General features: G+C 38.7%; 3 protein-coding genes across 3 annotated transcripts in view; 1 reads left to right on the top strand and 2 right to left on the bottom strand.

Moving 5' to 3' along the window:
- Positions 1-27,585, bottom strand: part of LOC134677551 (zinc finger protein OZF-like) — a 94,873-nt gene that overhangs the window by 35,311 nt on the left and 31,977 nt on the right. The gene's annotated exons all lie outside the window — the stretch shown is intronic.
- LOC134677544 (zinc finger protein 436-like) lies at positions 509-15,141 on the top strand. The gene is made up of 12 exons (XM_063536012.1): positions 509-700; positions 1,524-1,655; positions 2,133-2,612; positions 5,761-5,891; positions 6,441-6,515; positions 7,815-7,944; positions 9,787-9,902; positions 11,175-11,271; positions 12,474-12,605; positions 13,193-13,294; positions 13,811-13,906; positions 14,949-15,141. Exons 1-12 carry the CDS (start codon positions 593-595, stop codon positions 15,087-15,089), a joined length of 1,740 nt encoding a protein of 579 aa, XP_063392082.1. The 5' UTR covers positions 509-592; the 3' UTR covers positions 15,090-15,141.
- LOC134677554 (zinc finger protein 664-like) lies at positions 22,541-27,524 on the bottom strand. The gene is made up of 2 exons (XM_063536025.1): positions 27,066-27,524; positions 22,541-24,945 (listed from the first exon to the last, which is right to left on the bottom strand). Exons 1-2 carry the CDS (start codon positions 27,388-27,390, stop codon positions 23,780-23,782), a joined length of 1,491 nt encoding a protein of 496 aa, XP_063392095.1. The 5' UTR covers positions 27,391-27,524; the 3' UTR covers positions 22,541-23,779.

Genomic DNA, 27,585 nt, shown 5'->3' with positions numbered 1-27,585 from the left:
CTTAACTCTTGTGTATGTCTACAGGAAAGACGTAACACAATAATGTTTTTGACCCATCAATTTTCATAAGGATGTAGGTACAGCGACCTGTCAAAGTGCATACCTACCTACTTAATGAATTTTACTTTAATCATGAAATGGGTATGAACTTTTGCAGCTGGGTGTACAGTCAGAGTCAACCGGATGAGACTACGCGTCAAAACTAGGTAGATACTTAGTGATTAAGTATAGAATTTCATAAGGACTGACGGTTAAAATATCATAAATACATTACGCCTTGCATTAGGTACGGTTAATTTTTTTTATTGTATTTCTAAGAATAATTAATCTTCTTCTTCGATCCTATGCTAACCACCATTTAAATTTTCGCCCGTATTTAATTTACACACTGTATATTAAAATGGTCCATTTTGGTAGATATTATAATTTTCTAATGGCAACATTACTTATTTGTCAATGTCAAGCTGTCAAATGCATAGGAGAAGCCATATTTTACCTGTGGAACATTACAAAAAAAGGCTTTCCATTGCCGTTTCGCTACATAAAACATTTAATTCAATTAAGATTTTTGTATGAAACCCTCGCTAAAACAATGGAGGAATTACTTGCGTGTCGAGTATGCTTAATAACAGACGTTAAACTGTTCGACATGTTCAAATACAAACTTGCAGAATCATATCAAATCATAACAGGAACTCAGGTTAGCATTGTTTTGTTATTCTCCATAATTTTACTTATATTCGTGTAATTTACAGTTTTAATACAGTTAGGAAAATATAATTTAAACATACTGTAATTATTATAACTACCTATTTACTTAGTTACTGTGTTGAATTTCGATCTACATTATAATTCACGAAAGTCCTATTGGTTTCTCCAAATTACACACATATTTAAAATAATAATAATAAAGCCATTTATTCAGAACAATATAAATTACAATTGAATATTTTAAATTACCCGCCCGACCCGGGTATGTCCTTAAACTACGTCCAAGACCACCGGTGGACGGGCAGCAGCGTCCCTCAAATTCGGTATACTCGACTGCGATCGCCAACCCGCCTGCCAAGCGTGGCGATTATGGCATTCACCCCCCATAACAAGGGGGAGGTCTATGTTCAGCAGTGGACGTCTTATGGCTGAGATGATGATGATTTTAAATTATAATATACTTATCCCTCAGTTTGCAACTGTAGAATGCAAAACAAGAATCTAACCTGAATCAAGCCAGGGACAGAAGACTGGCAATTCTAGGGGAAGCCTTTGCCAGAAGGCAAACTGACAAGGAAACGTCCAGTTAAAAACACAATTTAAAAACATGTATATAGATTAAGTTTACTATGTCAGAAATAAAGGCTATATTATATTATATATTATTATATATATCCCTCAGTTTGGTGTGCCGTAAGGCACAGGCCTCCTCCAACTGTCTCCATTGGGCTCTGTCTGCAGCATCTCACATCCAGTATGGCCCCAGAGTCACACATATTATCCTGTATTAAAGTTAATTAATGTTATTTCAGATATCAGCAGATGGTTTACCATTACATATCTGCAGTATATGTGCTGTGTTGCTGCAGAAAAGTGTGTTGTTCAAAAGTAAATGTCATAATGCCGAGCATATACTGAAGTTTTCACTGATGCAACAACATATGGTAAGTATTTGTCTCCTTCTCCCAACAATAGCATTTTGAAACCTTGGACAGTGGGAAGACACTCCTGATTTCGGGCAAAATCGGCTCCATCCGAAGTTATTTTATTACCTTTGTTTATCGGTTTTCACACACAGGTTTCACTGATCGTGGGCACGGCTAACTGATGTCCCAGCAAAATGTCAAAACAGAGATTTGTGCAGCTACCCAATGAAAAGTGTATGAAAAAGTTTGGGGTAGACATCAGATTTTTAAACAACCCACTACACATAATGTTAAGCCCCATCTCCATATCGAGCGGCAAACCATCGAACATTGGCTCGCGCGGCAGCCCAGTATCCATTGTGAGCCAATGTTCGATGGTTTGCCGCGCGATATGGAGACTGAGGCTTTAAATATTGTCAATAGTCCGACACGCAACACTTACAATATCCACGCACTGTATGATGTACCTAATTTTTTAAATAATTATTGTTCCAGCTGACTACTGCCTACGTAAGGACCATAGACCGTAGCCTCCACTCCCTCACTCTACCCCTCGCCACTGCCACCATAAATAGCACCATAGACATCTCCTACCAAATAAAAGAAGAAGCCACAGACATCGAAACCACAGACGAAATAGACAACACAGATAACATATCCATCAAATATGAATCCGACGAAGAGCCTCTAGCCAAAAAAGTAAAAAAGAAAAGAAAAAAAAAGTTAAAAATAGAAGATGATATCAAATTCGTAAACGATAATGATAATGAAAATAAAGTTATTGAAGATATAACTTATTTAGAAGGTTTAGACGATGTACAAGTGGTTGTGTTGAGTAAAGAGGAACAGATAGAAGAAGTGTTGTTAAGGAAGAATTCGTTTAATTATTTAAACTCGTTTTATAAATGCGATAAGTGCTATAAAGGGTTTATAACGGATTCAACGTTTAAGAATCATATGGCACGGCATGCACTGGTAAGTTATGACTTTTTTTAGGGTTCCATAGTTCATAGTTCCAAAAAACGGAACCCTTATAGATTCGTCATGTCTGTCTGTCTGTCTGTCCGTATGTCACAGCCACTTTTTTCCGAAACTATAAGAACTATACTGTTGAAACTTGGTAAGTAGGTGTATTCTGTGAACCGCATTAAGATTTTCACACAAAAATAGAAAAACAACAATAAATTTTGGGGGTTCCCCATACTTAGAAGTGAAACTCAAAAAAATTTTTTTCACCACACCCGTATGTGTGGGGTATCTATGGATAAAAAAAAAATATTATAGGACATTTTTTTTTTCACAAATTCACTAAGCCAATAATAATAAAAAGCTAATTGGATAGGTCTTCAAAAATGATATTGAGGTTTCTAATATCATTTTTTTCTAAACTGAATAGTTTTCGCGAGAGACACTTCCAAAGTGGTAAAATTGTGGGAAGCCAGCGTCAACTTCTGAATTTGGACACCGCTTCTGTATCACCAATAATGTTTGATGGTTCGTCAATACCTTTCTCGAGCCAGGTTAAGGATCTCGGTATTATAATCGACAGGCATCTATCTTGGGACGGGCAACTTTCGGAGGTTAGTCGAAAGGTCACTGGTACTTTACGCTCTCTATATCCCTTAAAAAACTTTCTCCCAATACCCACCAAAAAATTACTTGTGCAGTCACTAATACTTCCGCTCATCGATTACGCTGACGTGTGCACAACAAACATTTCACAGTGTTCACTTAACAGGCTCGATCGCTTGCTGAATAACGGCATTCGTTTTATTTTCGGTCTACGCAAGTACGACCACATATCTCATTACCGTCGCCAGCTTAACTGGCTCCCTATTCGGCAGCGTAGGACTCTCAGAATTCTTTGTTTGCTTTTTTCGATACTGTTCGAGTCATCTGCTCCCAGTTATCTAAAATGTAGATTCAGTTTTGTAACCCCTCGCCCGGGTTGTGAACTACGTTCCTCCCGCTCTCTTAAACTTTCGGTATTTCCTCACCATAGTGGTTTTCTCTCTTCTTCCTTCACCGTACAAGCAATCCGCCTCTGGAATTCGCTCCCTCTGACGATCAGACAGGCTCCAAGCAAGTTAACTTTCAAACGTTTGCTTTATAACCACCTGCTAAGGCAGGCACAGTAGGAATTAGTAGGTAGGTAACCCTTAACGCATGTGCAATTATATGTATTTGTATATATCCTTGTGTATATATATATATATATATATATATATCTATGTATTTAGTGTACTCTTAGTCTTATGGTATAACATAATTAATATATGTATATAGTTGGTATTTAGAATGTTGATATTTAACTTCGCTCAAAAGTTACGTTTTTTTTTTTTTCTGTTTATTTCTCACTGCACCCACATGGACGCTTTTCTGTTTCGCCCTATGGTTGACTGGTAGAGAATGCCTATACCGGCATTAAGTCCGCCTGTTGTACTTTTTGTATGTGCAATAAAGTTTAAAATAAATAAATAAATAAAATGTGTCCCCCCCCCCCTGTAACTTCTAAAATAAGAGAATGAGAAAACTAAAAGAAAATTTATGATATATGTCATTACCATGCCAACTTCCACCGAAAATTGGTTTGAACGAGATCTAGTGAGTAGTTTTTTTTTAATACGTCATAAATCGTAAACCGCAATTTTATTATGTTACTTGCTGCTACGGAATCTTTCATGGGCGAGTCCGACTCGCACTAGGCCGCTTTTTTGAAAAATGGATGTTTCTTTGCTAGGAAGTCTAGGAATACAAAATCAGTGTTCTAAAAATTGATTCACCCATATATATGTAGATGAAGCACATTGGCACATTTTTAGGGTTCCGTACCCAAAGGGTAAAACGGGGCCCTATTACTAAGACTTCGCTGTCCGTCCGTCCGTCCGTCTGTCTGTCACCAGGCTGTATCTAACGAATCGTGATAGCTAGACAGTTGAAATTTTCACAGATGATGTATTTCTGTTGCCGAATAAAAATAAAGATTTAAGTGGGGCTCCCATACAGCAAACGTGATTTTTGACCAAAGTTAAGCAACGTCGGACATGGTCAGTACTTGGATGGGTGACCGTTTTCTTTTTGCATTTTTTTCCGTTTTTTTTTTGCTTTATGGTACGGAACCCTTCGTGCGCGAGTCCGACTCGCACTTGCCCGGTTTTTTAACTCCGAAAATGGTCCATATGATTGACACCTATCTGACACATTATCACCAAAAGTTATACCTTCTCCATAAATGTGCCCCGGCCGAAGCTTGCAGCAAAATTACATTTTTGGCAGAAACTTATTATGCATTTATATACTTTAATTAGTAGTTTTCGGTGAAGGAAAACATTGTGAGGAAACCTGCATACATCGGTGAAGAAATTCAAAGGTGTATGTGAAGTCCCCAATCCGTATTGGGCCAGTGTGGGGACTATAGCCCGAACCCTCTCATGCTCAAGAAGAGGCCTGTGCAGCAGTGGGACGTATATAGGAGTTTTTTTAATTAATTTATTTATAAAAAGATAATTTATATTACAGGCAACTATTGGCAGTAGTGGCCCATCATAAATGCCTTAAAAGTAGCATACATATTCATCATCATTCGCTTGCCCTTATCCCATTCATTTGGGGTCGGCGCAGCATGTCTTTTTCTTCCATACCTCTCTCTCGCCCGTCATCTCATCATTCACTTGCGTTCGCTTCATATCATCACTCACACTGTCCATCCACCCTTTTCTCGGTCTTCCTCTCCCGTTACTTTCCTCCACATTCATTCGTAATACCTTTTTCGTCACATGACTTTCATCCCTCTGCATCACATGCCCGTACCACGCTAGGCGATTCGCTCTTACTTTTTCTACTATGGGTGCAACTTTTAGGCTTCCTCGTAGTATACACACATACACACGTAGTATACACACATGAAATGTACATAACATGTATGCTTCTTCCTAGTAGGATACATATTATGAAAATATATTTTAAAACTAAAAACTACAAATCACAGTATGGTTGCGATGCACTATGCAACCCCGCAGTGTCTTGACACCCTTGACTTGACACCCTTCGGCCAAAATTCCTCTTTGGTGAAGATCGCTAAATGTTCAGTCGGAACGCTCACCTAAACTCATTTATACTTCAGTTAAGTGGCCCGCACGCGTGCGAGGTGTGTCTCACCCGGTGGCCGACTGTACGCGCGCTCCGCGCACACGTCATCACGTCGCACGAGCGCAAGTACGTGTGCCGCAAGTGCAACCACGTCTCTAAATCCAGGTGGGTGTATTCTTGGCCCTAGGGTCAGCCTAATAGTCTAACAATATCATTCAACCCTAAAATATTGTAAGTTGTCACACACACACAGGTAAGTATCACACACACACAGGTAGGTATCACACACACACACACCCACAGGTAAGTATCATACACACAGGTACGTATCACACAGTCACAGACACAGGTAGGTATCACACACACACCCACAGCACAGGTAAGTATCACACACACACGCACACACACACAAGTAGGTATCACACACACCCACAGCACAGATAAGTATCACACACACACACACAACGTATAAATTGTAAAATGTGTGAACGGGGACAGCTTCTTAATAAGTACATACATACTTTAGTTATTAAAAATTTTAATAAATGTAAAAAATACTGCCAGTACTGCTGGGCACAGGCATCCTCTCGTCATCATCATCTCAGCCATAAGACGTCCACTGCTGAACATAGGCCTCCCCCTTGGACCTCCATAAGTGCCGGTTGGAAGCCATCCTCTCATGCACAATAATAAAATTAAACTGTATATTTCCAGTCACAGAGCAAAGGAGCACAGCAAATGGCATCTCGGCTTCACTTACACGTGCAAGATATGTGGAGCTTCCTTCACGTAAGAATATTCATTTATTTAAACTTTATTGCATAAAAGAAAACTTATCGTACATAAAGCGGGCTTAATGCCAAAAAGCATTCTCTACCTGTCAACTTTAAGAGCCAACAGGAGTGGTCATTTCTCCATACAAACGTACTCGACTGTTCCCTCCGTGGGTTTTGATGCTAGAGCAATGATTTTTTCAACACAGATTAATATTGTCAATATCTGTGTCGGACCGTTTTGCATTTTTTGATATTATTGTTTTATAAGGCGCTAGAGCCCTTCAAAAATGGCCTAATTGACTATGCCGCAATGAGAGGCGTAGTATTCAAAACTGATATCAATTAGCCAAAAAAGCAAAACGGTCCGACACAGATAATTTCATAATCATCATCAGGATTTTTCGCCTTGTCCTTATCGCACTAGTTTTAGGAGCCGCTTCCGTTAGCGAGACGGGTATATTTACCTAAAATATTTAAAACTCAGCTCCTGTTTCGTCTTAAGGCAAAGAAAGCAGAAGGGTTAATACCCCTAAAATCTATATAATGTACACTTAATACCTGCACTGGAAGTAGGCAGAGACATAGTGTGGCCGACCTAAAGGCCTGTGCACACCGGCTGCGCGTGCGTGACGTGCACGTGCACGTGCGGCGTTGTAGTATACAGATCCTTATACACGGTGTAACATGAGTAAACCGAATAATTTTAACAGCGTATTCCTGATCATATTTAGAGACAAAAATGTCCTATAAACTTTTTTGAAATTCGCCTAGTTTCAGAGATATTATTAATTTAAAAAAAACAAGCTTTATTGTTACTTAGTGTAAAAGGCCTTTTTGATGGCGATGTTGCTCCTATGGGACGTAGTCTAAATATCCTTATTGATAGATGTCAAAAAGTGACAAGTAACACTTTGCAAAAAGTAGGTCTTACGAAAAAAAAAATGTAAAAATCAATTTTAAGTGACAAGTTTACCAATAACATTTATTTTTTATGTACAAATACATTCAAAAAATTAAAAAAACAAAACAAAAAGAAAATATTTTTTTGGCGAAATTGACCTAAACTCATATTACATTTTTTACTTCTTTTGACCTCAGAAATGCGTGGTTAAAATTATTCGGTTTCTTCATGTTACACCGTGTAGAGACGGCACACCGCTTGCGTGAAGTGTGCGTGTGCGGCTCCAACATTTTAGCGCACGCACACGCGCACGTCACGCACCCGCAAGCCGGTGTGGCTCGGCCTTAATCGTCGTCGGCTGACGAACGAAACGCTCGAATAAACTAATTTAATCATGTGTATACTTTGCAGCAAATCTACGAGCCACCTCACACACATCCGGCTGCAGCACCCGTCCAACAACTGCTGCGAGCTGTGTGGCGAGTCCTTTATCGGGGAGTACGGACTCGCCATGCATCGGAAGAAGGCGCATAGGGACCAGGTACATTACATTACTAAATATTAGGGATCATATAGGTACAATAATATAGAGATGACACGGGGGAGGGCCCAAACGACCGAACGAGATGCACTTATGGAAATTTCAGTAGGAGTAGCAGAGAAAGTGATATTATTGCTTGTCCTTGTCACAGTCTCACTTTTTGTTTGTTCCTCACCAAAAATTTAGTATGATTTATGGTGGACAACAAATAACCCGACCGAATTACGTAGGTTGTTTTTGGTATTGTTAAAACGTGTTTTTAATATTGTCGCTTTGCGTATGTTTTGTCCCTCACGGAGGCACGCGTATAGCTCATCTATGTAATACTAGGTATATGCTATGATGGATGTACCGACTAGTCGGGAAAGCCGACTAGAGTTAGACCAAGAAAAGTCTGAGTGATTTTGATAGCTTACGCAGTGCAAGTGTTATTTTAAACGTCAAACTTCTAAGAAATTATGACGTTGAATTGAATAATTTTACGGTTTAGACTCGCGCGACATGTTTCGGAGAGCCTAGGTCTCCTTTCTCAAGCACTAACAGTGCGAGCAGCGTTCACGACGGCCGTGTATCGCGTACTGCGGCTCGCCGCGTCGCACGCTGCGCGCACGCCTAGAAAACAGGTTGGGGGAGGTCTATTAGAGCAATGTTAGATTTATTATTTCAGTGTTCATTATTTTATTACAGTTTATTATCGCAAATAATGAATCTCAAGCAGTTTTATCTCTTACGACACCGACATTCCTCTAGGGGCGAGTCATCATACTAAATGTATGGGAGGGTTTGAAGTTAATGCGTGGGATATTTCTGTTTTTGTTTAATAAAAGTTATTAATGTAATTTTACTTATTGGGTAAAGCACTTTCGATATCTATTTGAAGTTTTCCGGTATCTGTTATATTTACGGAATTATCGCCTGGCTACACTTAACGATTACACCCTGTATATGTTCCCTTGAAATTTTCGACGTACGCACGTATAGCGCTAGTTATTGCACTAGTGCGGGAAAGTAGCACCATATGTAATGTATTACTTTGTTACAAGCTTTTATTTACTTTCACCTGTCCCGTTGTCTGTCGGTCTGTAATCAAAATTCAATCAATTTAGTTAAATTTGATCCACTTCCCTTTTTCCGATTGAGCTGAAATTTTTCATGCATGTATAAATCGGATGACAATGCAATATTATGGTACCATCGAGCTGATCTGATGATGGAGACAGGAGGTGGCCATCAATGGCGGCGCGTCAAACATATCCATAGGCAAGCCCGGGATAATTTGGCTTACATATTTCCTTTACAACTCTGCTCAAACGTCCAAAAACAGGCAAGCCCGGTGGGAATCGGCTTTTATGGACGCGCCGCCACTGGTGGCCATAGGAACTCTATGATGAAACAACGCAACCTAATTGTGTTAGGGGTTTTTAGAATTGTCTTGCTGAGCATTAGTTGTCTGTCGTAAGAAAAGTATAGTCAGCGATAAAAGCTTGTACCAAAAGCTTGGAATGCAAGAAAAAACTGCTATTTTTAACAAAAACTGCCCTGCTATGTGTGTAGAAATATTTAATAAGTTGCCACCTGACATTAAATGCTTGCCGATTAATAAATTTAAGAAAACCCTACATGAATGGCTGTTAAATAAAATGTTTTATTCACTTCACGATTATTTCAATGATATAATGTATATAATGTTTAAGAAATACAACAAATATTTGCATGCTGTTTGTGGACGGTTGAATTAGGAGGAACTTTATGTATATATTACAACTGTAATCTGACCCTATTCACGCAAATAAATAATTTATGATTTATGAAAAATGAAATTTTGTATTACTTTGTTGTCAGGGTAACGTGAAGTCGGAGTCTCTGTGCGTGCTCTGCGGCGTACAGTTCCGCAGTCTCGACGCGCTGAACAGACACATCAGCGCAGCTGAGGACAATTCCTGTAACACTAGCTTAAGGTAAACACTGGTTTTATAGTCCGTTTTTTTTAGCATGAGAAAGAACTTCGCGGAAGTAAGCTTGTGGTTCCAAATCCGGCACTTTTAGCGGTACTAATTTGAAGTAAATTATATGTACCCTACGCCGAGTCAGACGACGCTACGCAGCCACGCCGTTACGTCGTCGCCCAAATCTAATGTTTAGTTAATTTCATTTGTATGTGTATTGTTTTTCTTTGTCTTTTCTTTTACTTTGTAGTTTCACAGTGCCTTAGTTTTATACTGTAATGCTGTGTTACTTATTTGATCAATAAATAAATAAATAAATGTATTGACCATGCTACATTAGATAATTCAATAATTATTAACAAATAACGAGCCTGATAAAAACTGCACGCTTGCTTCTGCGGAGTTCTTTCTAATGCTAAAAAAAACGAACTATAGGGCTCGATTTATCGCCCCCTAAAACCCCCATATAGCAAATGTCATCGAAATCGTTAGAGCCGTTTCCGAGATCCCCGAAATATTGGAGGAGGATTAATTATTTCATACTGATACTCACACATGTAATGTATTAATGTTATAATTTATTTTAATTTAATTTAAATGTTTATGTCAGTTACAAATCATTTACGTTGACATCAACTTTTAATGTTAACTTTGTTTATATTCAATTGTTTGACATGTTTTATCTTTGTACATGACGATCCTTATTAGGAGACACAATTAGCGTCACTTGCACCATTCCAATAACCCGTGGTTAACCCGTTAAACCTGTAGTTACCATGGTTACCAGTACAATTTGACACTGAGTTAACGGCTTAACCGCTTAACCCGGGGTTATTGGTACGGTGCAAGTGGCCCTTAATCTTATTTTTTTTTATTTCAAATTTATAATGTAATTTTTGACGAGTTCGTTTATTTAGCATTAGAAAGAACTTGAAAGAAGGAAAGCGATCTTGATATGTCTTTTAATTAAAAAGAGCTTTTTAAAATTCAGTAACTATTATGAAAGCAGATGAATATAAATGATCGTATTAGATTCATAATTGTTACATATTTGCCGTGACTTATTTTTAAAATGTGTTTTTCAATTAAGAGACACATCAACATTGTCTACCTTATATCTATGCTAAAAAAAAACAAACTATAGAAGATAATTAAACATGATTTTGACGAATGTAGCAATATAGTGTAATTTTCATCTTGAAATAAAGAAAATCTAAATCTAATCTTATGGATCTATTCAAAGGTATAAGATAAGTTTTATTTGTTTGTTTTTTTATTTGCCAGGCCGTGTCTCAGTTGTGGCGAGGGATTCGCTTCCGACGAAACGCTGAAAGAACATTTGAAGACACATGTGACTGACGACTATGTTAAATGTGATGAGGTAATACGAAATAAGATATTGTTATCCCTAGAATTAATTTTCCGAGTTCGTTGCCGGTCCCATATTGGGATACCCTCCTTCGAGGGGGGGATTTAAATCTTCTCGCGAAAGATTACAAAATTGCTATCGGTTTTTGAACGATCAAGGCCTTCGCAAGTTGGTGTGTTGAAAAATGTTTTTCCAATTCTAAAATTTTCCAACGATTTTTAGTACGTTATTGACACAATGAAACGCGATACTATTGTTTAGTTTGTATTTTTCGTCCCAAAAAAAAATGAAAGACTAGTTTATAGGTTTCCTTTTTTTTTTCAAAATTTGCAATATTTTTTTAAAGCGATACTTATAAACCTGGAATATATTATGCTGAAGCGATCGACATCAAAATCAAAATGGTTTGTTAAGATTTCTTATCATTCAGAGCCCGCTGTGTCCCACTGCTGGACAAAGGCCTCCCCCCTCTTCCACTCGTCTCTGTTAATGCAGTATCTGGCCAGCCTCTCAAGAAGGAGTCCAAGTTATCCCGCCATCGCCGACGAGGCCTGCCGGCTGCCCGGTTAGACTCGCGGGGCTCCCACTCTAGTTAACTTGGCCCACAAGTCGTCCGGCACTCGGCAGACATGACCAGCCCATTTTAACAACAACAACAAAAAAAAAGATTTAGTTAGTGGAAACTTTTCTCCCGGAATGGAAAGGAAGTTTTAAATAGACCCAGGAGAACGTAACCATGGCAACCAATACAAAACGGAAATAGTTATCTGTTTTACAAGGGGGCAAAGTTGTTGTTTAACTGCTCGTGCTAATATTGATACCCGAGCAAGCGAAAGATTCCAAAATTGAACCGCGAGCGTAGCGAGTGGTTCGACAAATGGAATCTTGAGCGTTGCGAGGGTTTCAAAGCACGAGGGTTAAACAAAATTTGCCCCCGAGTGAAACACAAAATTTTTCACCACACCAACCTGAAGCAAATATTAAATGTAAAATATCAAACAAAATCAAATCCATATGAATGTTATTAAATATGTATCATCCAAAATCATCATTTAAAAGTCATTTCTACCAGCAAACATAAGAAACCAACTCAAAATTTGCATTTGATTACTTCATCTCACATGTGAATAAAATGCAACTTTGCTATCAGTTTTTGAAGTGCAAAGTAAGCCTTTCCGAGCTGGTGTGGTGAAAATAATAGTCTTGTTTTACAGTGCAACAGAACATTCGCACACGAGAAGTCTTACTCCATCCACTACCAACGAGTACACTTGCGCGTCAAGACCAACTCCCGACGAGACCACACCGACAGGGTCGTCTGCGAGATCTGCGGCAAGAAGTGCACGGTAGGTGACATGTGAGGTCCGGCTCATGTTTATAGTGGACGCCCCTACCAGCGACGTCTGCGCGTCAAGACCAACTCCCGACGAGACCACACCGACAGGGTCGTCTGCGAGATCTGCGGCAAGAAGTGCACGGTAGGTGACACGTGAGGTCCGGCTCACGTTTATAGTGGACGCCCCCTACCAGCGACATTTTTTTTTATTTTCAATCTAGTTAAACAGCATAGGTACCAGTAAAAATACCGAACCCCTGCTAACTTCTGAAAGATCTAATTATTTTATAAAATATTTTTTTAAATAGCATTTTTAAATGGTCATTTTACTATATGTAAATATTATGAAGACTGAAATAAATATTATATGCTAGCTTACGAAGCCATAGTTGAAATATCAAAATTATGAGGGAATATTTATTTATTTAAACTTTATTGCACAAAATACATATATACAACAATGTACAAATGGCGGACTTAACGCCAAATGGCATTCTCTACCAGTCAACCATAGGGCCAAACAGAAATATCTACAATTGGTGCTGGGTGAGAGATTGTTGATTGGATTATATTTATACATTAAAACTTGTTTGGCAGTCGAACGCCACGCTCGTGTATCACCAGCGGACGCACACCGGTGAGAAACCCTACCAGTGCACCAAGTGCCCCAAACGTTTCAGCGTCTGCCAACTACTGCAGGTTAGTAAAAAAAGTACACGTTTTAAACACCTTCCTCCCCTCCATGACCGCCCGTAGTATATGCCAAGACCTTCCTCCCTCTAGTTCCCACTTATACGTATATCGGCGTCTAGTACCCACAACACATGCCTTATTGAGCTCACTGGGTCGATTTGCGTAGCCAGAGTTCGTGCTGTGTATTGCTACAAGTGTTAGGTCGCCCAAGCCCAAACACACCACTATGCCCGCCTACAATAACAGCGGAAGACCTCCCCCAACCTGTTTTCTCGGCGCGCGCGCAGCGTGCGACGCGGCGAGCCGCTCTAGCCGCAGTACGCGATACACGGCCGTCGTGAACGCTGCTCGCACTGTTAGTGCTTGAGAAAGGAAACCTAGGCTCTCCGAAACATGTCGCGCGAGTGACTAAAAACAAGTGGGTCTAAACCGTAAAATTATTCAATGTTAGTATGTCTCACAACAGTTTAAATTCAAGTGCGTATTAAAAATGTATGTACATGTGTGTACATGTTTTTACAGATCCACCTCCGGACACACACGGGGGAGCGGCCGTTCAAGTGCTCGCGCTGCCCGAAGGCCTTCAAACACAAGGCGGCGCTCAACCGCCACGACCGGGTATGTGGTACAACCCTTATGTTCATTATACAGTATGTGTCTGACAATGGGGCTTTAATCCAGGGCTTGATTTTACTCGATAAACTGAGCTACTTTTATAATGGGACGAACCCTAAAATCGGGGAAAATTTTTTGGCTTTTCCATAGAAAACGTCGACATCCGATCAGCCAAAATGTATGAAAAAGTAAAAAAAAAAATCGGGATTTCGGGGTTGGTGCCATAATAAAAGTAGCTCAGTTTAGCGAGTAGAATCGAGCCCTGGATTTAAAGCCCGATGGTCAGTAACACCCTGTATAAGGTTCACAGGCTTTCACACACAAGACGCTCAATCTACATTTAAGGCCCAGTAGGTTCGTGTTCTTCCCTCGCTCTCACTGATCGTAAGATGTTTTCAACGAGCGAATGTCAAAAACTCAGGATTCAAATCTCTGAAGTCCCTAGAGAAAGGCCACAAGAATGCTAATTTTTAGACAACCGTATTGTGATCTGAAAAACCGGACAAGTGCTAGTCGGACCTACCCACCGAGGGTTCCGTACTTAATAGTGTTATTTGTTGTTATAGCGGCAACAGAAATACATCATCTGTGAAATTTCAACTGTCTAGCTATCACGGTTCATGAGTTACAGTCTGGATGAATAAAGTCTAAGGAAAAAACGTGCCTCGGAAATCAAGAAAAAGTCATTCTCGGATAGATGCCGCACACACCTTTAACCTATGCTCGGCTAGATGGCGTGACGACACCGTTTCATATTTAACAATTTTAACATATAGATATGAGTGAATGAACATGGATTAAAATGATATAAAAATAATAAAATCATTTATCCATATATATACATTTTATTGATAATTTTATACGTTTTCGTTTTGAGTTTTAGTCGTGTATCGGTAGATGGCAGTTTTACTGTGACTACACAATGACAGGACCCCTCTATACTATCTATTCTTTTTGGTAATAGGGTCCCGTTTTCACCCTTTGGGTACGGAACGCTAGAAAGCGCTTCGATTTAACTTACGATGTTTATTGTTTGGGTTTTCAGGTTCACACAGGGGCGAAACCCTACATGTGCGCACACTGCGGCAAGTCGTTCTCACAGTCCAACTCCATGAAGACGCACGTCAATACCGTGCATCTCAAGCTGCCGGCGCCCTATAGACACCGGAGGAACAAGGCCGAATAAATCATTTACCCACTTATTCATAAAACTTCACGGGCCTAATTTTGTTAAAACAGAGATATATATAACTCCGTATAAGATAAATAAAGTCTAAGAACAAAACGTTCCTCGGAAATCAAGAAAAAGTCATTCTCGAATAGATGGCGCACACACCTTTGGCGTATTCTCCGCTAGATGGCGTTGACGACACCGTTTGATATTTAACAATTTTAACACATATCAGTGAAAGAACATGAGTCGGTATGGAACAATAATAATTAAAAATCATTTATCCGTAAACATATTTTAATTACATTACATTTTCAATTTTATTTTAAGTTTTAATCGTGTGTCGATAGATGGCAGTAAATGTACCGTGACTACAAAATTTACCTTGGCAATAGCCCTCTATACTATCTTATTCTCTTTGGTTAAAATATTTGGGAGACCGAGCTTTCCTCGGAAAACATATAAAAACTCAAAAATGCGCGTTTTCCCAGAGATAAGACCTAGCTAGATCGATTTATCGCTTCCGAAAACCGCCATATAGCAAATTTCATCGAAATCGTTAGAGCCGTTTCCGAGTTGCCCGAAATATATATATAAACAAACAAGAGTTGCTCGTTTAAAGATATTAGAGTATGTTTTATCCCTTTCTTACAAATACATAAGTCAAAATGACAGATAAAGACAAACGATTGAGGTTTGTAGCGCATTTATGAATAAGGGGGTTGCACTTGAAATCCCATTAGATTACAAAATTAAATTATTTTATGAAATAAATTAATTTGTGTTATTTCAAGTAGTACTAATTTATTATTAAATTTATTTTTCACTTCTCATGCTTGTAAAGTTCGACTTTAACTCGTGCGTTGACGGCATAAAATCGCTTTTTAAGCTAGAGCTTTAGTATAGATGATTTTACTTTATGCACTATAGTGCATCATGTAGTGATTTTACTTTATGCACTGTAGTACATTATTGCGCGATCGTATCTCATCGCATAATAATTGACTGTCATAATGTAATATTACGCATAAATCTCTTTTCGCATATTTTTTCTCCAACTGAAACAGAAATTATTTTCGATAATATTTTGCATAGGTTGTGTAGAATATTAGGGTAGGTTAGGTTAGGTTTGTGTTATAATTTTTCAGAAATGTTTATATTTCCAGCACAATAACAGTTATGCGAAATGAGTTTTATGCGTAACATTACATTAGGGCAATCAATTATTATGCGACCCAATATGGACCCCGTTATTGCAATACATAATGATTAGGTATGTACATTATTGCAATTTTTATGTTAGGCAATACTCTGACACGTTGCCCAGAGATTGAATTGGATAAAAACAAAATTGTTTTAATTTATTTATTACTTATATTGAAACCAATTGCAGTACCTTATTTCAACATTTCTTTTATAAACGACGGATAGAACTTTCAATTCAATTTTACTGGTAAAAATAATCAAAATTTTCTCTTAAATATTTAATGATTAGTTCCTTGTCGTTACTACGAGTATAGTTCGTTTTTTTAGCATTAGAAAGCAGGTAAGCGATCTTGACATGTCTTTTAATTGAATAACGCGTTTTAAAAATCAGTAACTATTACTTATAAAGCAGAAAAATATAAATGATCGTATTAAATCCATAATTGAAGGGATGTTTACAAAAACAACATAACTGACTACACTGGTTGACACCTGAAACGATTAACAATGTTCTCAAAAAAGTGTCAACCGCTCTAAGCAGTTATGTTGTTTTTGTAAACATCCCTTCAATTGTTACATATTTGCCGTGACTTATTTTTAAAACGTGTTTTTCAATTAAAAGACACATCAAGATTGTTTACCTTTTATCTAATGCTAAAATAAACGAACTATACTTATATAGTCTGTTAATTGGAGCATACAAAACTTTTTTGCTTACTATATACGCACTCCGGCCGTGTTCCGTTATAGTGCATAATTTTCCTGTCTAAAATTGCTTGAGGATAGAACGGATCAGGTTTATAATACGGCACGCCTTCTCTCTTAACTTCCGCCAACAACCTTAGAAGGCACGCACAATGCCACGGGTTACCGAAGAAGTAGAAGCGTACAAGTCTCACCCCCGCTTGTTTAAGACTGGTCACGAAACCCTCTGGTAAGAAAGTTAATTTATTGTTGTTTATTTTTAAATATTCGAGCTTTCCATTCCTTGTGAACATTTTGTCTGTTATAGACCTAATTTTATTTCCATCTAAACTCAATATTCTTAATTCAGTCAGCGACGCAAATACATCGGGGTGGATGTAGTCGATTCTATTGCGGGTTAAACATAAATTTTGCAATTTAACGCAAGCCGAGAACGTCATAGGGTTGTTTAGTTCAGTAATTAGATTATAGCTAATGATTAACTCGATCAGATTGGGGCAAGATCGCTCGTCAAAGATGGGTAATTCTCTTATCTTGTTACTTTGTAAATACAGCTTACTTAATGTAGGAACGGAGCGGAATATACCTAGATTTATGTGTTCAATGTTATTGTTGTATAAATGAAGTTCATCTACATTTGGGAGGTTTTTAAAGTCGTCTAGGAAGATTTCGACGTCGGTGAGGCCACAGCTCATTTCTAAGTAAGTGGCGTCTTCGTCCACGGGGTAGCGCCGGATTCGCTTGTTCTCGAAGTCGGAGTAAATACAGCGCGCTTTGCACAACTCTGTGGTGACGCCTTCAGCGTCTGCGAAGGCTGGCAATAGCGGCAGTAGCATCAGCAACGGGAATGCAGGACCTGGCCAAGGTGCAATGTATACAGTACCTAGTTTTACTTATTTTATCCAATTTGCAATAAACGGATCTAAAGCCGATCAACAAATCGATCTTCTCATAGAAAAATACGGAGAGAGAAATATTTTATTATTGATTACCAAAAAGCTTTCGATGCGTATCACATAAAAACATAATGGAGAACTCTAAAAGCACAAGGGGTAGAAAAACAATACATTTGTATAATTTATTTATTTATTTAAAATAAATAAATAAATTATACAAATATTTTTTTTGTGTAACAATTTTTTTGACATTAAGGTAAAATTGTAAAATACAAAGAACTTTAAAATTTTATTGCACAAAACATAAAAATAATGTACAAATGGCGGACTTAATACCTAATGGCATTCTCTACCAGTCAAGCATCAAGAGTAATGCAAACACAGCAAGAGTAAAGTAAAACTAGAGACAACTGGGACTGGGGAAGTGGGGAGCCGTTGCAAAAAGTTTACAAGCCTCAATTCTCTATAGTTCGTTTTTTTAGCATTAGAAAGAACTTGCACGAAGGTAAGCGATCTTGACATGTCTTTTAATTAAAAACGCTTTTTAAAAATCACTAACCATTACTTATGAAAGTAGAAGAATATAAATGATCCTATTAGATTCATAATTGTTACGGCAAATACGTAACTTATTTTTAAAATTTGTTTTTCAATTAAAAGACACATCAAGAGTTTACCTTATTTCTAATGCTAAAAAAAAACGAACTATAAGCGTTTGCCTCGGCTCACGAACAGCCTGTGTGGCCTGTGGACCAGTGTGATAACCGCGTATTACGCTTATATGTATAATCAAAATAATCATTGGGTAAAAAAGCGTAGAACATATGGTAAGGTAAATAATTAAATAAATATTACTACATTTATATAACGACCTAGGTATCGATGGGCGGATGTGGTGGACGCTGATCTCCGCGAGCTCCGGGTTGAGAGGCGAGAAACGGCACAGGACCGGGATCAGTGACGAGCAGTCGTGTTGGAGGCCAAGACACACTTTGGGTCGCTGTGTCAGAGGAGTAGTAGTAGTAATACATTTATATAACTCACCCAATGTAGTAAACATTGTTGCAAGACCTTCAAAAATATTAGGGAACAAACTCGTCGAGAGACTCAAAGGCCAGGGATTGAAGTTTGCGGCGCATTTGCTGTCAATTTCCTTATATATCGAGGCCTGAGCGGTCGGGATACATCGAGATAAGTATTTTTCTATTCAAATAAAAACTCCAAGTGTGTTACATATAGTTCTAATTTCAAAAACCCTTTTGCGCGAGTTATCGGGTTTGACCACTCACCAAACAAGTTTGTTTATAGAAATTATGGATAAGGATACCTAAGTACTTAGTTACAAATGTAGTGCATAATCCTTTACCATCGTAGGTATTTTCTTCTCGAAAGCGTTCGTATTTGTCATGCTATTTCAGTCAAACCCAGTACTTTTTGTACTGAGACTGATTGAAATAGGATGACAAGTTTGTGCGTTTCCGCGTGAAAATACGATGGTTCAGGATAATATAATGATATGATATGCATTAAGTACATCTGTACCTACTACCTAAGTATGTATTTAATTCACTTACGAACATTATCGGATGTCGTATGACACCATATTATTTCCTTAACTAGGGACACTTTTTAGTTACACTGTCGAGTAATGATTTTAAAGTAATGAAGGTGGTTCCCAAAATGTCCCAGAAAGTTTCTAAGAAACATATCTTTTTTGTTACCAAACGCAAATGTGTAAGGGAATCTGGCAACAAAACAGGAAAGTTTTATAATAACTTTCTGGGACATTTTGGGAAATATGGTGGAAGTTGTTCAGCTTCATGTAGGTAAGTTACCTTCTTTACCAGCATACCAAAATGTTAAAATTCATGGTTTTCCCTTTATTTCTGACACTATTTTATTTAGCAAAAAATAATCCTTATGATGAAGCCTTTCGATCGGTATGATAAAACTACAGGCTGATTTTTTTTCTCGTGTAGCGGGTTCGATTCCCGATTCGACTATGTAATTATTTAAAAATCTATGAATGCAGTTTAAATTGTTTTTTAAATTAAAATAATGTCTTCTTTCAGCAAAATATCCTATCTACGATATTTAAGGTACTTGCCCTTTCTTTGATGTACCATAGCCTTGGGACACCCTGTATAGAAATCTAAGATGTGCTCGAACTTTTTTAAAAATTGCTTATTTAGGGTGATGTCCGGACATTTCATTTTTCCATATGGCAACCCTGTAACGATAGCCTACATGAATATTTAATAATGTGCAAATGTTTTGGCGCCACATAGACCTTGAACTTGAAATCTCGCTGACCTTTTATCATTAGCGATAAAAATGAAATGATAGTACGTTTTAAGTTTTGTTTGTTTTTAAATACGAATTGATAGGTTTATCAATTGTGCATTAACATAAAATTACACCTAAAAAGAATTAAATTAGGACTAACAAAAATAAATTAAACTAACAACTAAACAGACTAAACTAAAACTACCTAAAAAGTAAAAACCTACAAATAGAAAATTGGCCCAATGTCTGGCCCGTCCGGATGCCTAGAAGGCTGGCGGCGTTGTCGCGCTGAACGGCAACGCCAATGCGTTGGGCGAGGTAAGCTCCAGTCTTCCGGTCACCCGTTGCGTCTGATGGCTCCTCCTCACGATGGGTCAGCGCCGGCTACTCCAAGGGACGCATTTATGCGTTAGAGGGAGCAAGTAATATTGCTATCTCATTCGACCGCATGGCTGCGTCCCTTGGAGTGGCCGGCGCTGGCCCATCGTGTAGAGGAGCCATTAGGCGCTTGGCCAACTCTTTATAAATGCTGCGCGCCTTGACCCCACGGCCCAAGCGTCTCCACACTAAACGGCTCAAACATGCAGCCGGTGTCTATGGCTGCATATTTGCGTATTTGCAGCAGCGCCGTTTAAGTTTATCTGTTCAAATAAAAACAATTTTTTAACTATTGTTTACTATTGAACCCTTCGGCTTTGTGAGCCTGACCCTGACCACAGAATAAATTTATAGTACTAGGTACAGAACGAAGGTCCACTCTCTAACAAAACGCATCTGAGGGGCTACCGCGTAAACCGTAAATCGCAAATTGCGGGGATCTTTCTCTTTTACTTCAATGAAGGCGTAATTAGACGGACAGAGAAAAACGCCCGCAATTTGCGTACTTCGATTTTGGCGGTTATAGCCCTGTTACGACCACGGACCTATAACTTCATGGTTACGACAGATATGACCGCAAGGTGGCGCAAGCGCGAACAGGCGTCCGTTCTATAGCGGTAACTGTAACTACCATAGCTAGTCACCAAAATTGGTGTGGGCCGTATCGTATGTACTTGTGTCGACGCGACGAAATCGCGGAGTCGCGGAGTGAGCCACGCCTGCCTTCACTCTGATATCAGTAAGCCCACATTCGCACGGCAGCTTTTTCAACGTGTGTTAAAAAAGCGTTTGAATGACACAAATGGATAACCATGTCTGTATTCCACAGACATAGAATCCGCGCTCGTGTCATCTAATTCTATCATGTATTCACACGACAGCGGCGGCGCTTTTTATAAAGCGTTGTTAGATTTTCGACTTTAAGCCTTGGTCATTAAGTCAAATTTAGAGTGCGGACAGATTCAAGCGCTTTTACAACGCGGGTTGAATAAGCTGTCGTGCGAATGGGGGCTAAAAGAGCCCAATGTCACTCCACTGTGTGCGCGTCTCTCGACAAGTCCAGACGCACTTGGCGTATCATAACTTTATCCACGTGATAAATAAATGTCACTTCTTAAGATCGAACTAGGTAGACTGACACTGTAATTATCGCTGTCGCGTGGATAACGCCGACCATCATAACTAGAATAACTTATCAATGATAAACTTGTTAAGTGCCGCTTGTCAAGTACAACCGAATTAGTGCATTTGTTTTTGTTCTTCAAAAGTTATTGATTCCTCGATGGCTGTAAATTTCGGTGAGTTTAATAATATTCATCCTTACTAATAAATATTATAAATACGACATTAACTCTGTCTGTGTCTGTTTGTCTAAAAACCTCTTCACGCTCACGCAAAATTTTCGACACCCCCCCCCCCCTCGTAATAAGTCCATACATAACCTAATCAACATAAGTCAAACTCAAAATCTTCGTTCTTTCTTTCAAAAATATAAAAAAAAAATGTCGTGTCCTAATCAGAGTTAAATATTATACTTGATTATCACAATTGCAGGGCCTACGTCCGCGATTCTGCTGGCAGTGCTGTCATGCGCGCACGCAGACAAAGTCATCACCCGCTCGTGCGGCACCCGAGGCCTCGGGTTCCGCGTGCGACACTACCCGACTGACACAGAGGCCACTAGTCTCATCGCCGACAACTGCCAACTAACCGAAATTGACACAGATGACTTTAACGGTCTCCCGTACTTAATCGCTATCGATTTAGAACACAACGATATTACACACATACACCCGGCTGCGTTCCGCTCAGTCCCTAGACTGATGTTACTGGATCTTAACCGTAATAAGCTTCGTGATTTACCAGTCTTTGAAGAATCATGCCCTAACTTGAAAACTATAGATTTAAGAGAGAACCAACTTTCCATTTTAAACAATTCAAAAGCCTTATCAGCTTGCACAGAACTAGAAAAGATATATTTATCAAAAAACAAGATTGAATATTTACATCCTGATTTATTTCGCGATTTAACTGAACTCAAAATTTTACATTTAAATAATAACAAAATTGTAGTCATACATGACTTGTTGTTATTAAATAATAATAAGTTAGAATGGTTCGAAGTGCAGAATAACAAGCTAACATACTTACCAAATAACTTGATTAGCAACAACTTAAAGCAAATTAATTTTAAAGGTAACCCGTGGCATTGCGAGTGTCTGCTAGAGTTACTGGCTAATGTGAAGAAGGCAGGCGTTAAGTATGATTATTGGATGTACAACGGGTTAAGGCCGAAGTGTGTGTACACTGGCGTGCGTGCGTGCTCGAGGGCGCCCTCTGGACTGCCCCTCCTCAGTGCCGCAGCGGCCGAACGTCGCTAAACCTTTTATGCCGGCTGTACATACTCGTCGAAAGCCTCTCGCTGAGTCTTGGCTAATAACCGAGCCAAGCGGAGGGCAAGACAAGACGAGTAAAAGAGAGACTAGCGAGCATTATGTACGAGTAGTGTGATTGTGCCGTTTCTGGGCCAAAACATTTCCGCTTGGGGGCGCCACTAGTTAGTACGGGCAAAGATCCGCTAGATAGCGTTACTTGTTAGTACCAAAAACGCCCACAGAGGGCGCCACTTGTTGGTTTCAGGAATATCCGTTAGATGGTGCTACTTGTATACACTCGTTCTCGGCCTGTCTAGGGCTCTCTCGAAGAGTGTTTACAGCCGGCATAGTCCTAGCCAAGATGACAATCGTATCTGGACAAATATTGGCATTATTCTCTAGCTTTAACGCATTTGATTGAGATAGGTGTCTAACAAGGTGAAAGCGTTTCGGAAGCGACATGCGTGGGATGCCCTAAAAGTAATATATAATCAGGTATTAACACATATAAAGAAAATGGCAATGTGGGCTTGAAATAGTATATTTTACTTTGGTTGTATCTGTAAATATCATTGTAACGAATAAACGTAGTAATTAAAGAAATTTATAGTTTTCATCATTTCCACTACGATATTATTAACTTCTTTTGCCAAAGCGATTAATTTAGTTTTTTAACAAATGGGAAAATGTGATCCTGATAATTACCATTCGCTAACAGTAATGTATTAGTACCAATGTAAATGTATACTATAACAATATGCGGCAAATATGCATAGATCGTAAGATTTTGGCTTATCAACTTGGTGCTGCCATCTGGTAAACAATTCTTTGTACTTATAAGGTCACAAATATAAGATTTCTAGCTAGTATGGTTGTTTTTATTATGTACTTTTATACTTTTCTTGTAATTACTAGCAAAACTACATTGCTCACATTTGTAAAGTTTCTCTCCTGTGTGTTTCTTTAAATGAACTGTCAAACTTCTTTTTGTGCTGCCCGCATACTCACACTGCTCGCACTTGTAAGGTTTCTCATTAGTGTGCTTAATAACATGTGCTTGCAAATTATATCTGTAGGCAGTCGCATAACTACATTGGCCACATTTGTAAGTCTTTTCAGCAGTATGTTTTCTTATATGAACATTCAAAATACCTGGTTTGCTGCAAGCATAACTACAGAGGTGACATTTATACGGCTTTTCACCAGTGTGTTTCGTAACGTGAACTTCCAACAGATATTTTTGGTTGCTAGCATAACTGCAATGTTCGCACTTGTACGGTTTTTCACTATTGTGTTGTCTTACATGAGATCGTAAAGCAGATTTATGTGCAGTAGCATAACTACACTGAGTGCATTTGTAAGGCGCTTCACCGGTGTGTTTCCTTATATGAATTTGCATATGACATTTACGGGGGCTAGCATAACTACAGTATTCACACTTGAAAAGTTTCTCTCCAGTGTGTTTTCTTGAATGGATCATAAGACTATTTTTGCAATTACTGGCGAAACTACACTGATCGCATTTGTAAGCTTTCTCGTTATCATGTTTACGTAAATGAGTTTGCAAAGAACTTTTGTGTGCGCTAGCATAATCACATTGCTCGCATTTGAAGGGCTTCTCTCCAGTGTGTGTTTTTACATGACTTAGCAAGTTAGCTTTTTGGGTACTAGCGTAATTACAATGCTCGCATTTGTAAGGACTTTCACCAGTGTGTTTCATGATATGAAGTTGCAAATTTAATTTCTTGCTGCTAGCATAATCACATTGCTCGCACTTGTAAGGTTTTTCAATACTATGCACCTTTTCATGATATTTCAAATGATCTTGGCGGGCGCTAGCGTAACTACATTGTGCGCATTTGTAAGGCTTCTCTCCAGTGTGTTTCAATAGGTGACGTTTCAAATATTTTTTTAAGACGCTAGTATAGCTACACTGGCCACATCTGTATGGCTTCTCATTGGTATCTTTGCTCAAATGTTGGTAAGTTTCGGGTCTGGCGCTCGGTTTATCCTGTGGAGTTTGCCCTGCAACAAGAAAGTTTTTTTTTATTAAATATAAGGATGGCAGAAGAAGGCAGGCCCAGACGCAGATGGCAGGACCACCTAGACTCCTTTCTCAGTAACTGGCCAGAGCAGGCGCTATGTCGGGAGTCGTGGAAGACAAGGGGAGAGGCCTTTGCCCAGCAGTGGGACACCACAATAGGCTAGCAAAAAAACATTTTTTTAAACAAGCAGATATGTCTGCGAGCGGTATTCTACATTTTATATTCAAGGAAAGAATGGAAAAATTTACGCTTCCGCGAATAAGGGAGGGAATGGAAAGATTAGCGAGTTTCTGGTAGGCTTCCGTAGCTCAATTGGTTAACAGCAACGCACGGATTGCGAAGGTTGCGGTTTCAAGTCCTGCCGTAAGCGTAAATTTGTCCATTTTTTTTCTTGAATATAAATTTGGAATATTTTTTATATCAGCCTATAAGAATATTATAAATAAATTTTACATAGTTCAACCTAGTCCCACAGTAAGCTCGATAAGGCTAGTGTTATGGATACAATATGGTGACAATACTTATAGAGGTTATATGTATAAAACATCCATGCCTCAAAAAAAATTATTTGTGATGTGCCCTTACCAGGATTCGAACCCGGCACCTCCTACTAGGCTAGGAGGCTGTTTTTAAGGTATAGACAGAGAAAGCACTGTATTGTAACTGATTGGTAAAAGGAGTGCACTATACTCTGTATCTTTTAGGTATTTAAATAAAAGTAAACAAAATCTACCCTAAAATGGCTCCTTAAGCCAGTTGAGGGTAGATGAAAACATTACATGATCAAATAATGTAAGTCAAAGTCAGGTCATTCAGTGACAGATCCAGGTGGTTTTGTATTTGGTTGGTTAACCAATACTTGTAACTACCCGAAAATTTACAAATTGTTTGTTTACTTTGATTTAAATACCTATAGATACAGAGTATAGTTGTTATAAGAGTTATGAGCCAGGGTAAAATCTTAAGGGTTGGTAGACCTGAAATAAATAAAAAAATAACAATTTAAAGGAATGTGGTCCATAATCAGTAGAGATTGGGATATTTAGTATTAAGCATATTCTATATAAAGATAAGTATTCTGATATAATGGCTCCTCTACACGATGGGCCAACGCTGGCCACTCCAAGGGGCGCATTTATGCGTTAGAGGGAGCAAGTGATATTGCTATCTCATTCTACCGCATAGCTGCATCCCTTGGAGTGGCCGGCGTTGGCCCATCGTGTAGAGGAGCCATAAGGCTATAAATAAATAGAGAAAATATAAAGATAGTTTATTATTCAAGTAGGCATATTACAATGCGCTTATGAACGTCAAATAAAGCTACACCCAGTCCAAACCTACACCTCTGCCTCGAGAAGATTGAAATCCCCCCTCAATTGGAGGACGGTATCCCAATATGGGACCGGCAACAAACTCGGCGGGACACATCTTTTCAAAACATTACATCTTATAATTAATATGCATTACATATTTTGTTGCAATGCTGTAAAAACTCCACCAGAACTCTAAGTACTCCCTTCCAGCATGTTACAATTTCCTGTTGTCATTTAAAAAAAATGATAAGACATGATGAATGAAAAACATTGTTTGTCAAGGCACTGGATTTGCTTTTTGAGGCATCTTTAGGTTGAGGTTCATTTTTAGCTGCTAATGTAATTGAAGCATTTAATAAAAAAAAAGATTAATACAGATGAACCAAATATTTTGGCAAATATTCAGTTTGCAAGCAAATATCTGAACCAAAATTTAATATTCAAACTTGAAGAACTCCATACTCGGTAATCGGTCAATATTTTTCATTAAGGTAAAGGAAATGTTAGTAGTAATTAAAACTGCACGAGGCCATGCGCTTGGCCGGGAGCAGAACCCTATGGAGGAACCTGGTCTTCAACAGAAGGATATGATGTCACAATCCTCAGTATTGAGGGACGGATTGAAGAAGTGTAATATGTAAAATATTAAAAGCAATTTTTCACTATCAATGACAATAATAATTTTAATGTATAAATTGGTTCCAACAGTGTGAAAATAAATGTTAGTTCGATATTCATGAACTCTTAAATGTTTTTATACAATTAACGTTTAGTACCCACAACTGACCTGTCCCTGCGTTCTCTTCTAGCTCGTGGCCAAGCACGGGCTCATCTTTCACGGCGTGGTCAGCGCTAACGTCGAGTGTCTCAATTTTTACAGACACATATGTGCACGAAGGCTCGGCTTTTGTGGACACATATGTCCACGAAGGCTCGGCTTTTGTGGACACAACCTCGCAGCTAGGCTCGCCTTGTACATTCACATAGTCCAGGTCCGGCTCAATTTTTACAAGCACAGTCTCGAACGCGGGCTCTTCTTTTATGCACACATCCTCACAGGGCTCAGCCTTCACGCAAACATTCTCTGCGCCCTGTACCGCTGTCGACTCCATTGTAAATTAAAATCTCGTTTTGATATATTCTTTGGCGTTACGTTAATCAAATAGGATGGTGCTGTTTTAAATCCATACAAAAAGGCAGGTAAATTCCGTAAATTCAGATTCTTTTTTTATGAGTTCTTTCGCCATTCGCTTTCGCTGCTACAGCGACCTCTATCGATTTTTGTGACGTAATTTTTTTTTTTTTTT

This window comes from Cydia fagiglandana, chromosome 26 (assembly GCF_963556715.1).
Source record: "Cydia fagiglandana chromosome 26, ilCydFagi1.1, whole genome shotgun sequence".
In the NCBI taxonomy this organism is placed as follows: domain Eukaryota; kingdom Metazoa; phylum Arthropoda; class Insecta; order Lepidoptera; family Tortricidae; genus Cydia; species Cydia fagiglandana.
The sequence above is the reverse complement of the archived record's forward strand: the minus strand, read 5'-3'. Positions and strand labels throughout refer to the sequence as shown.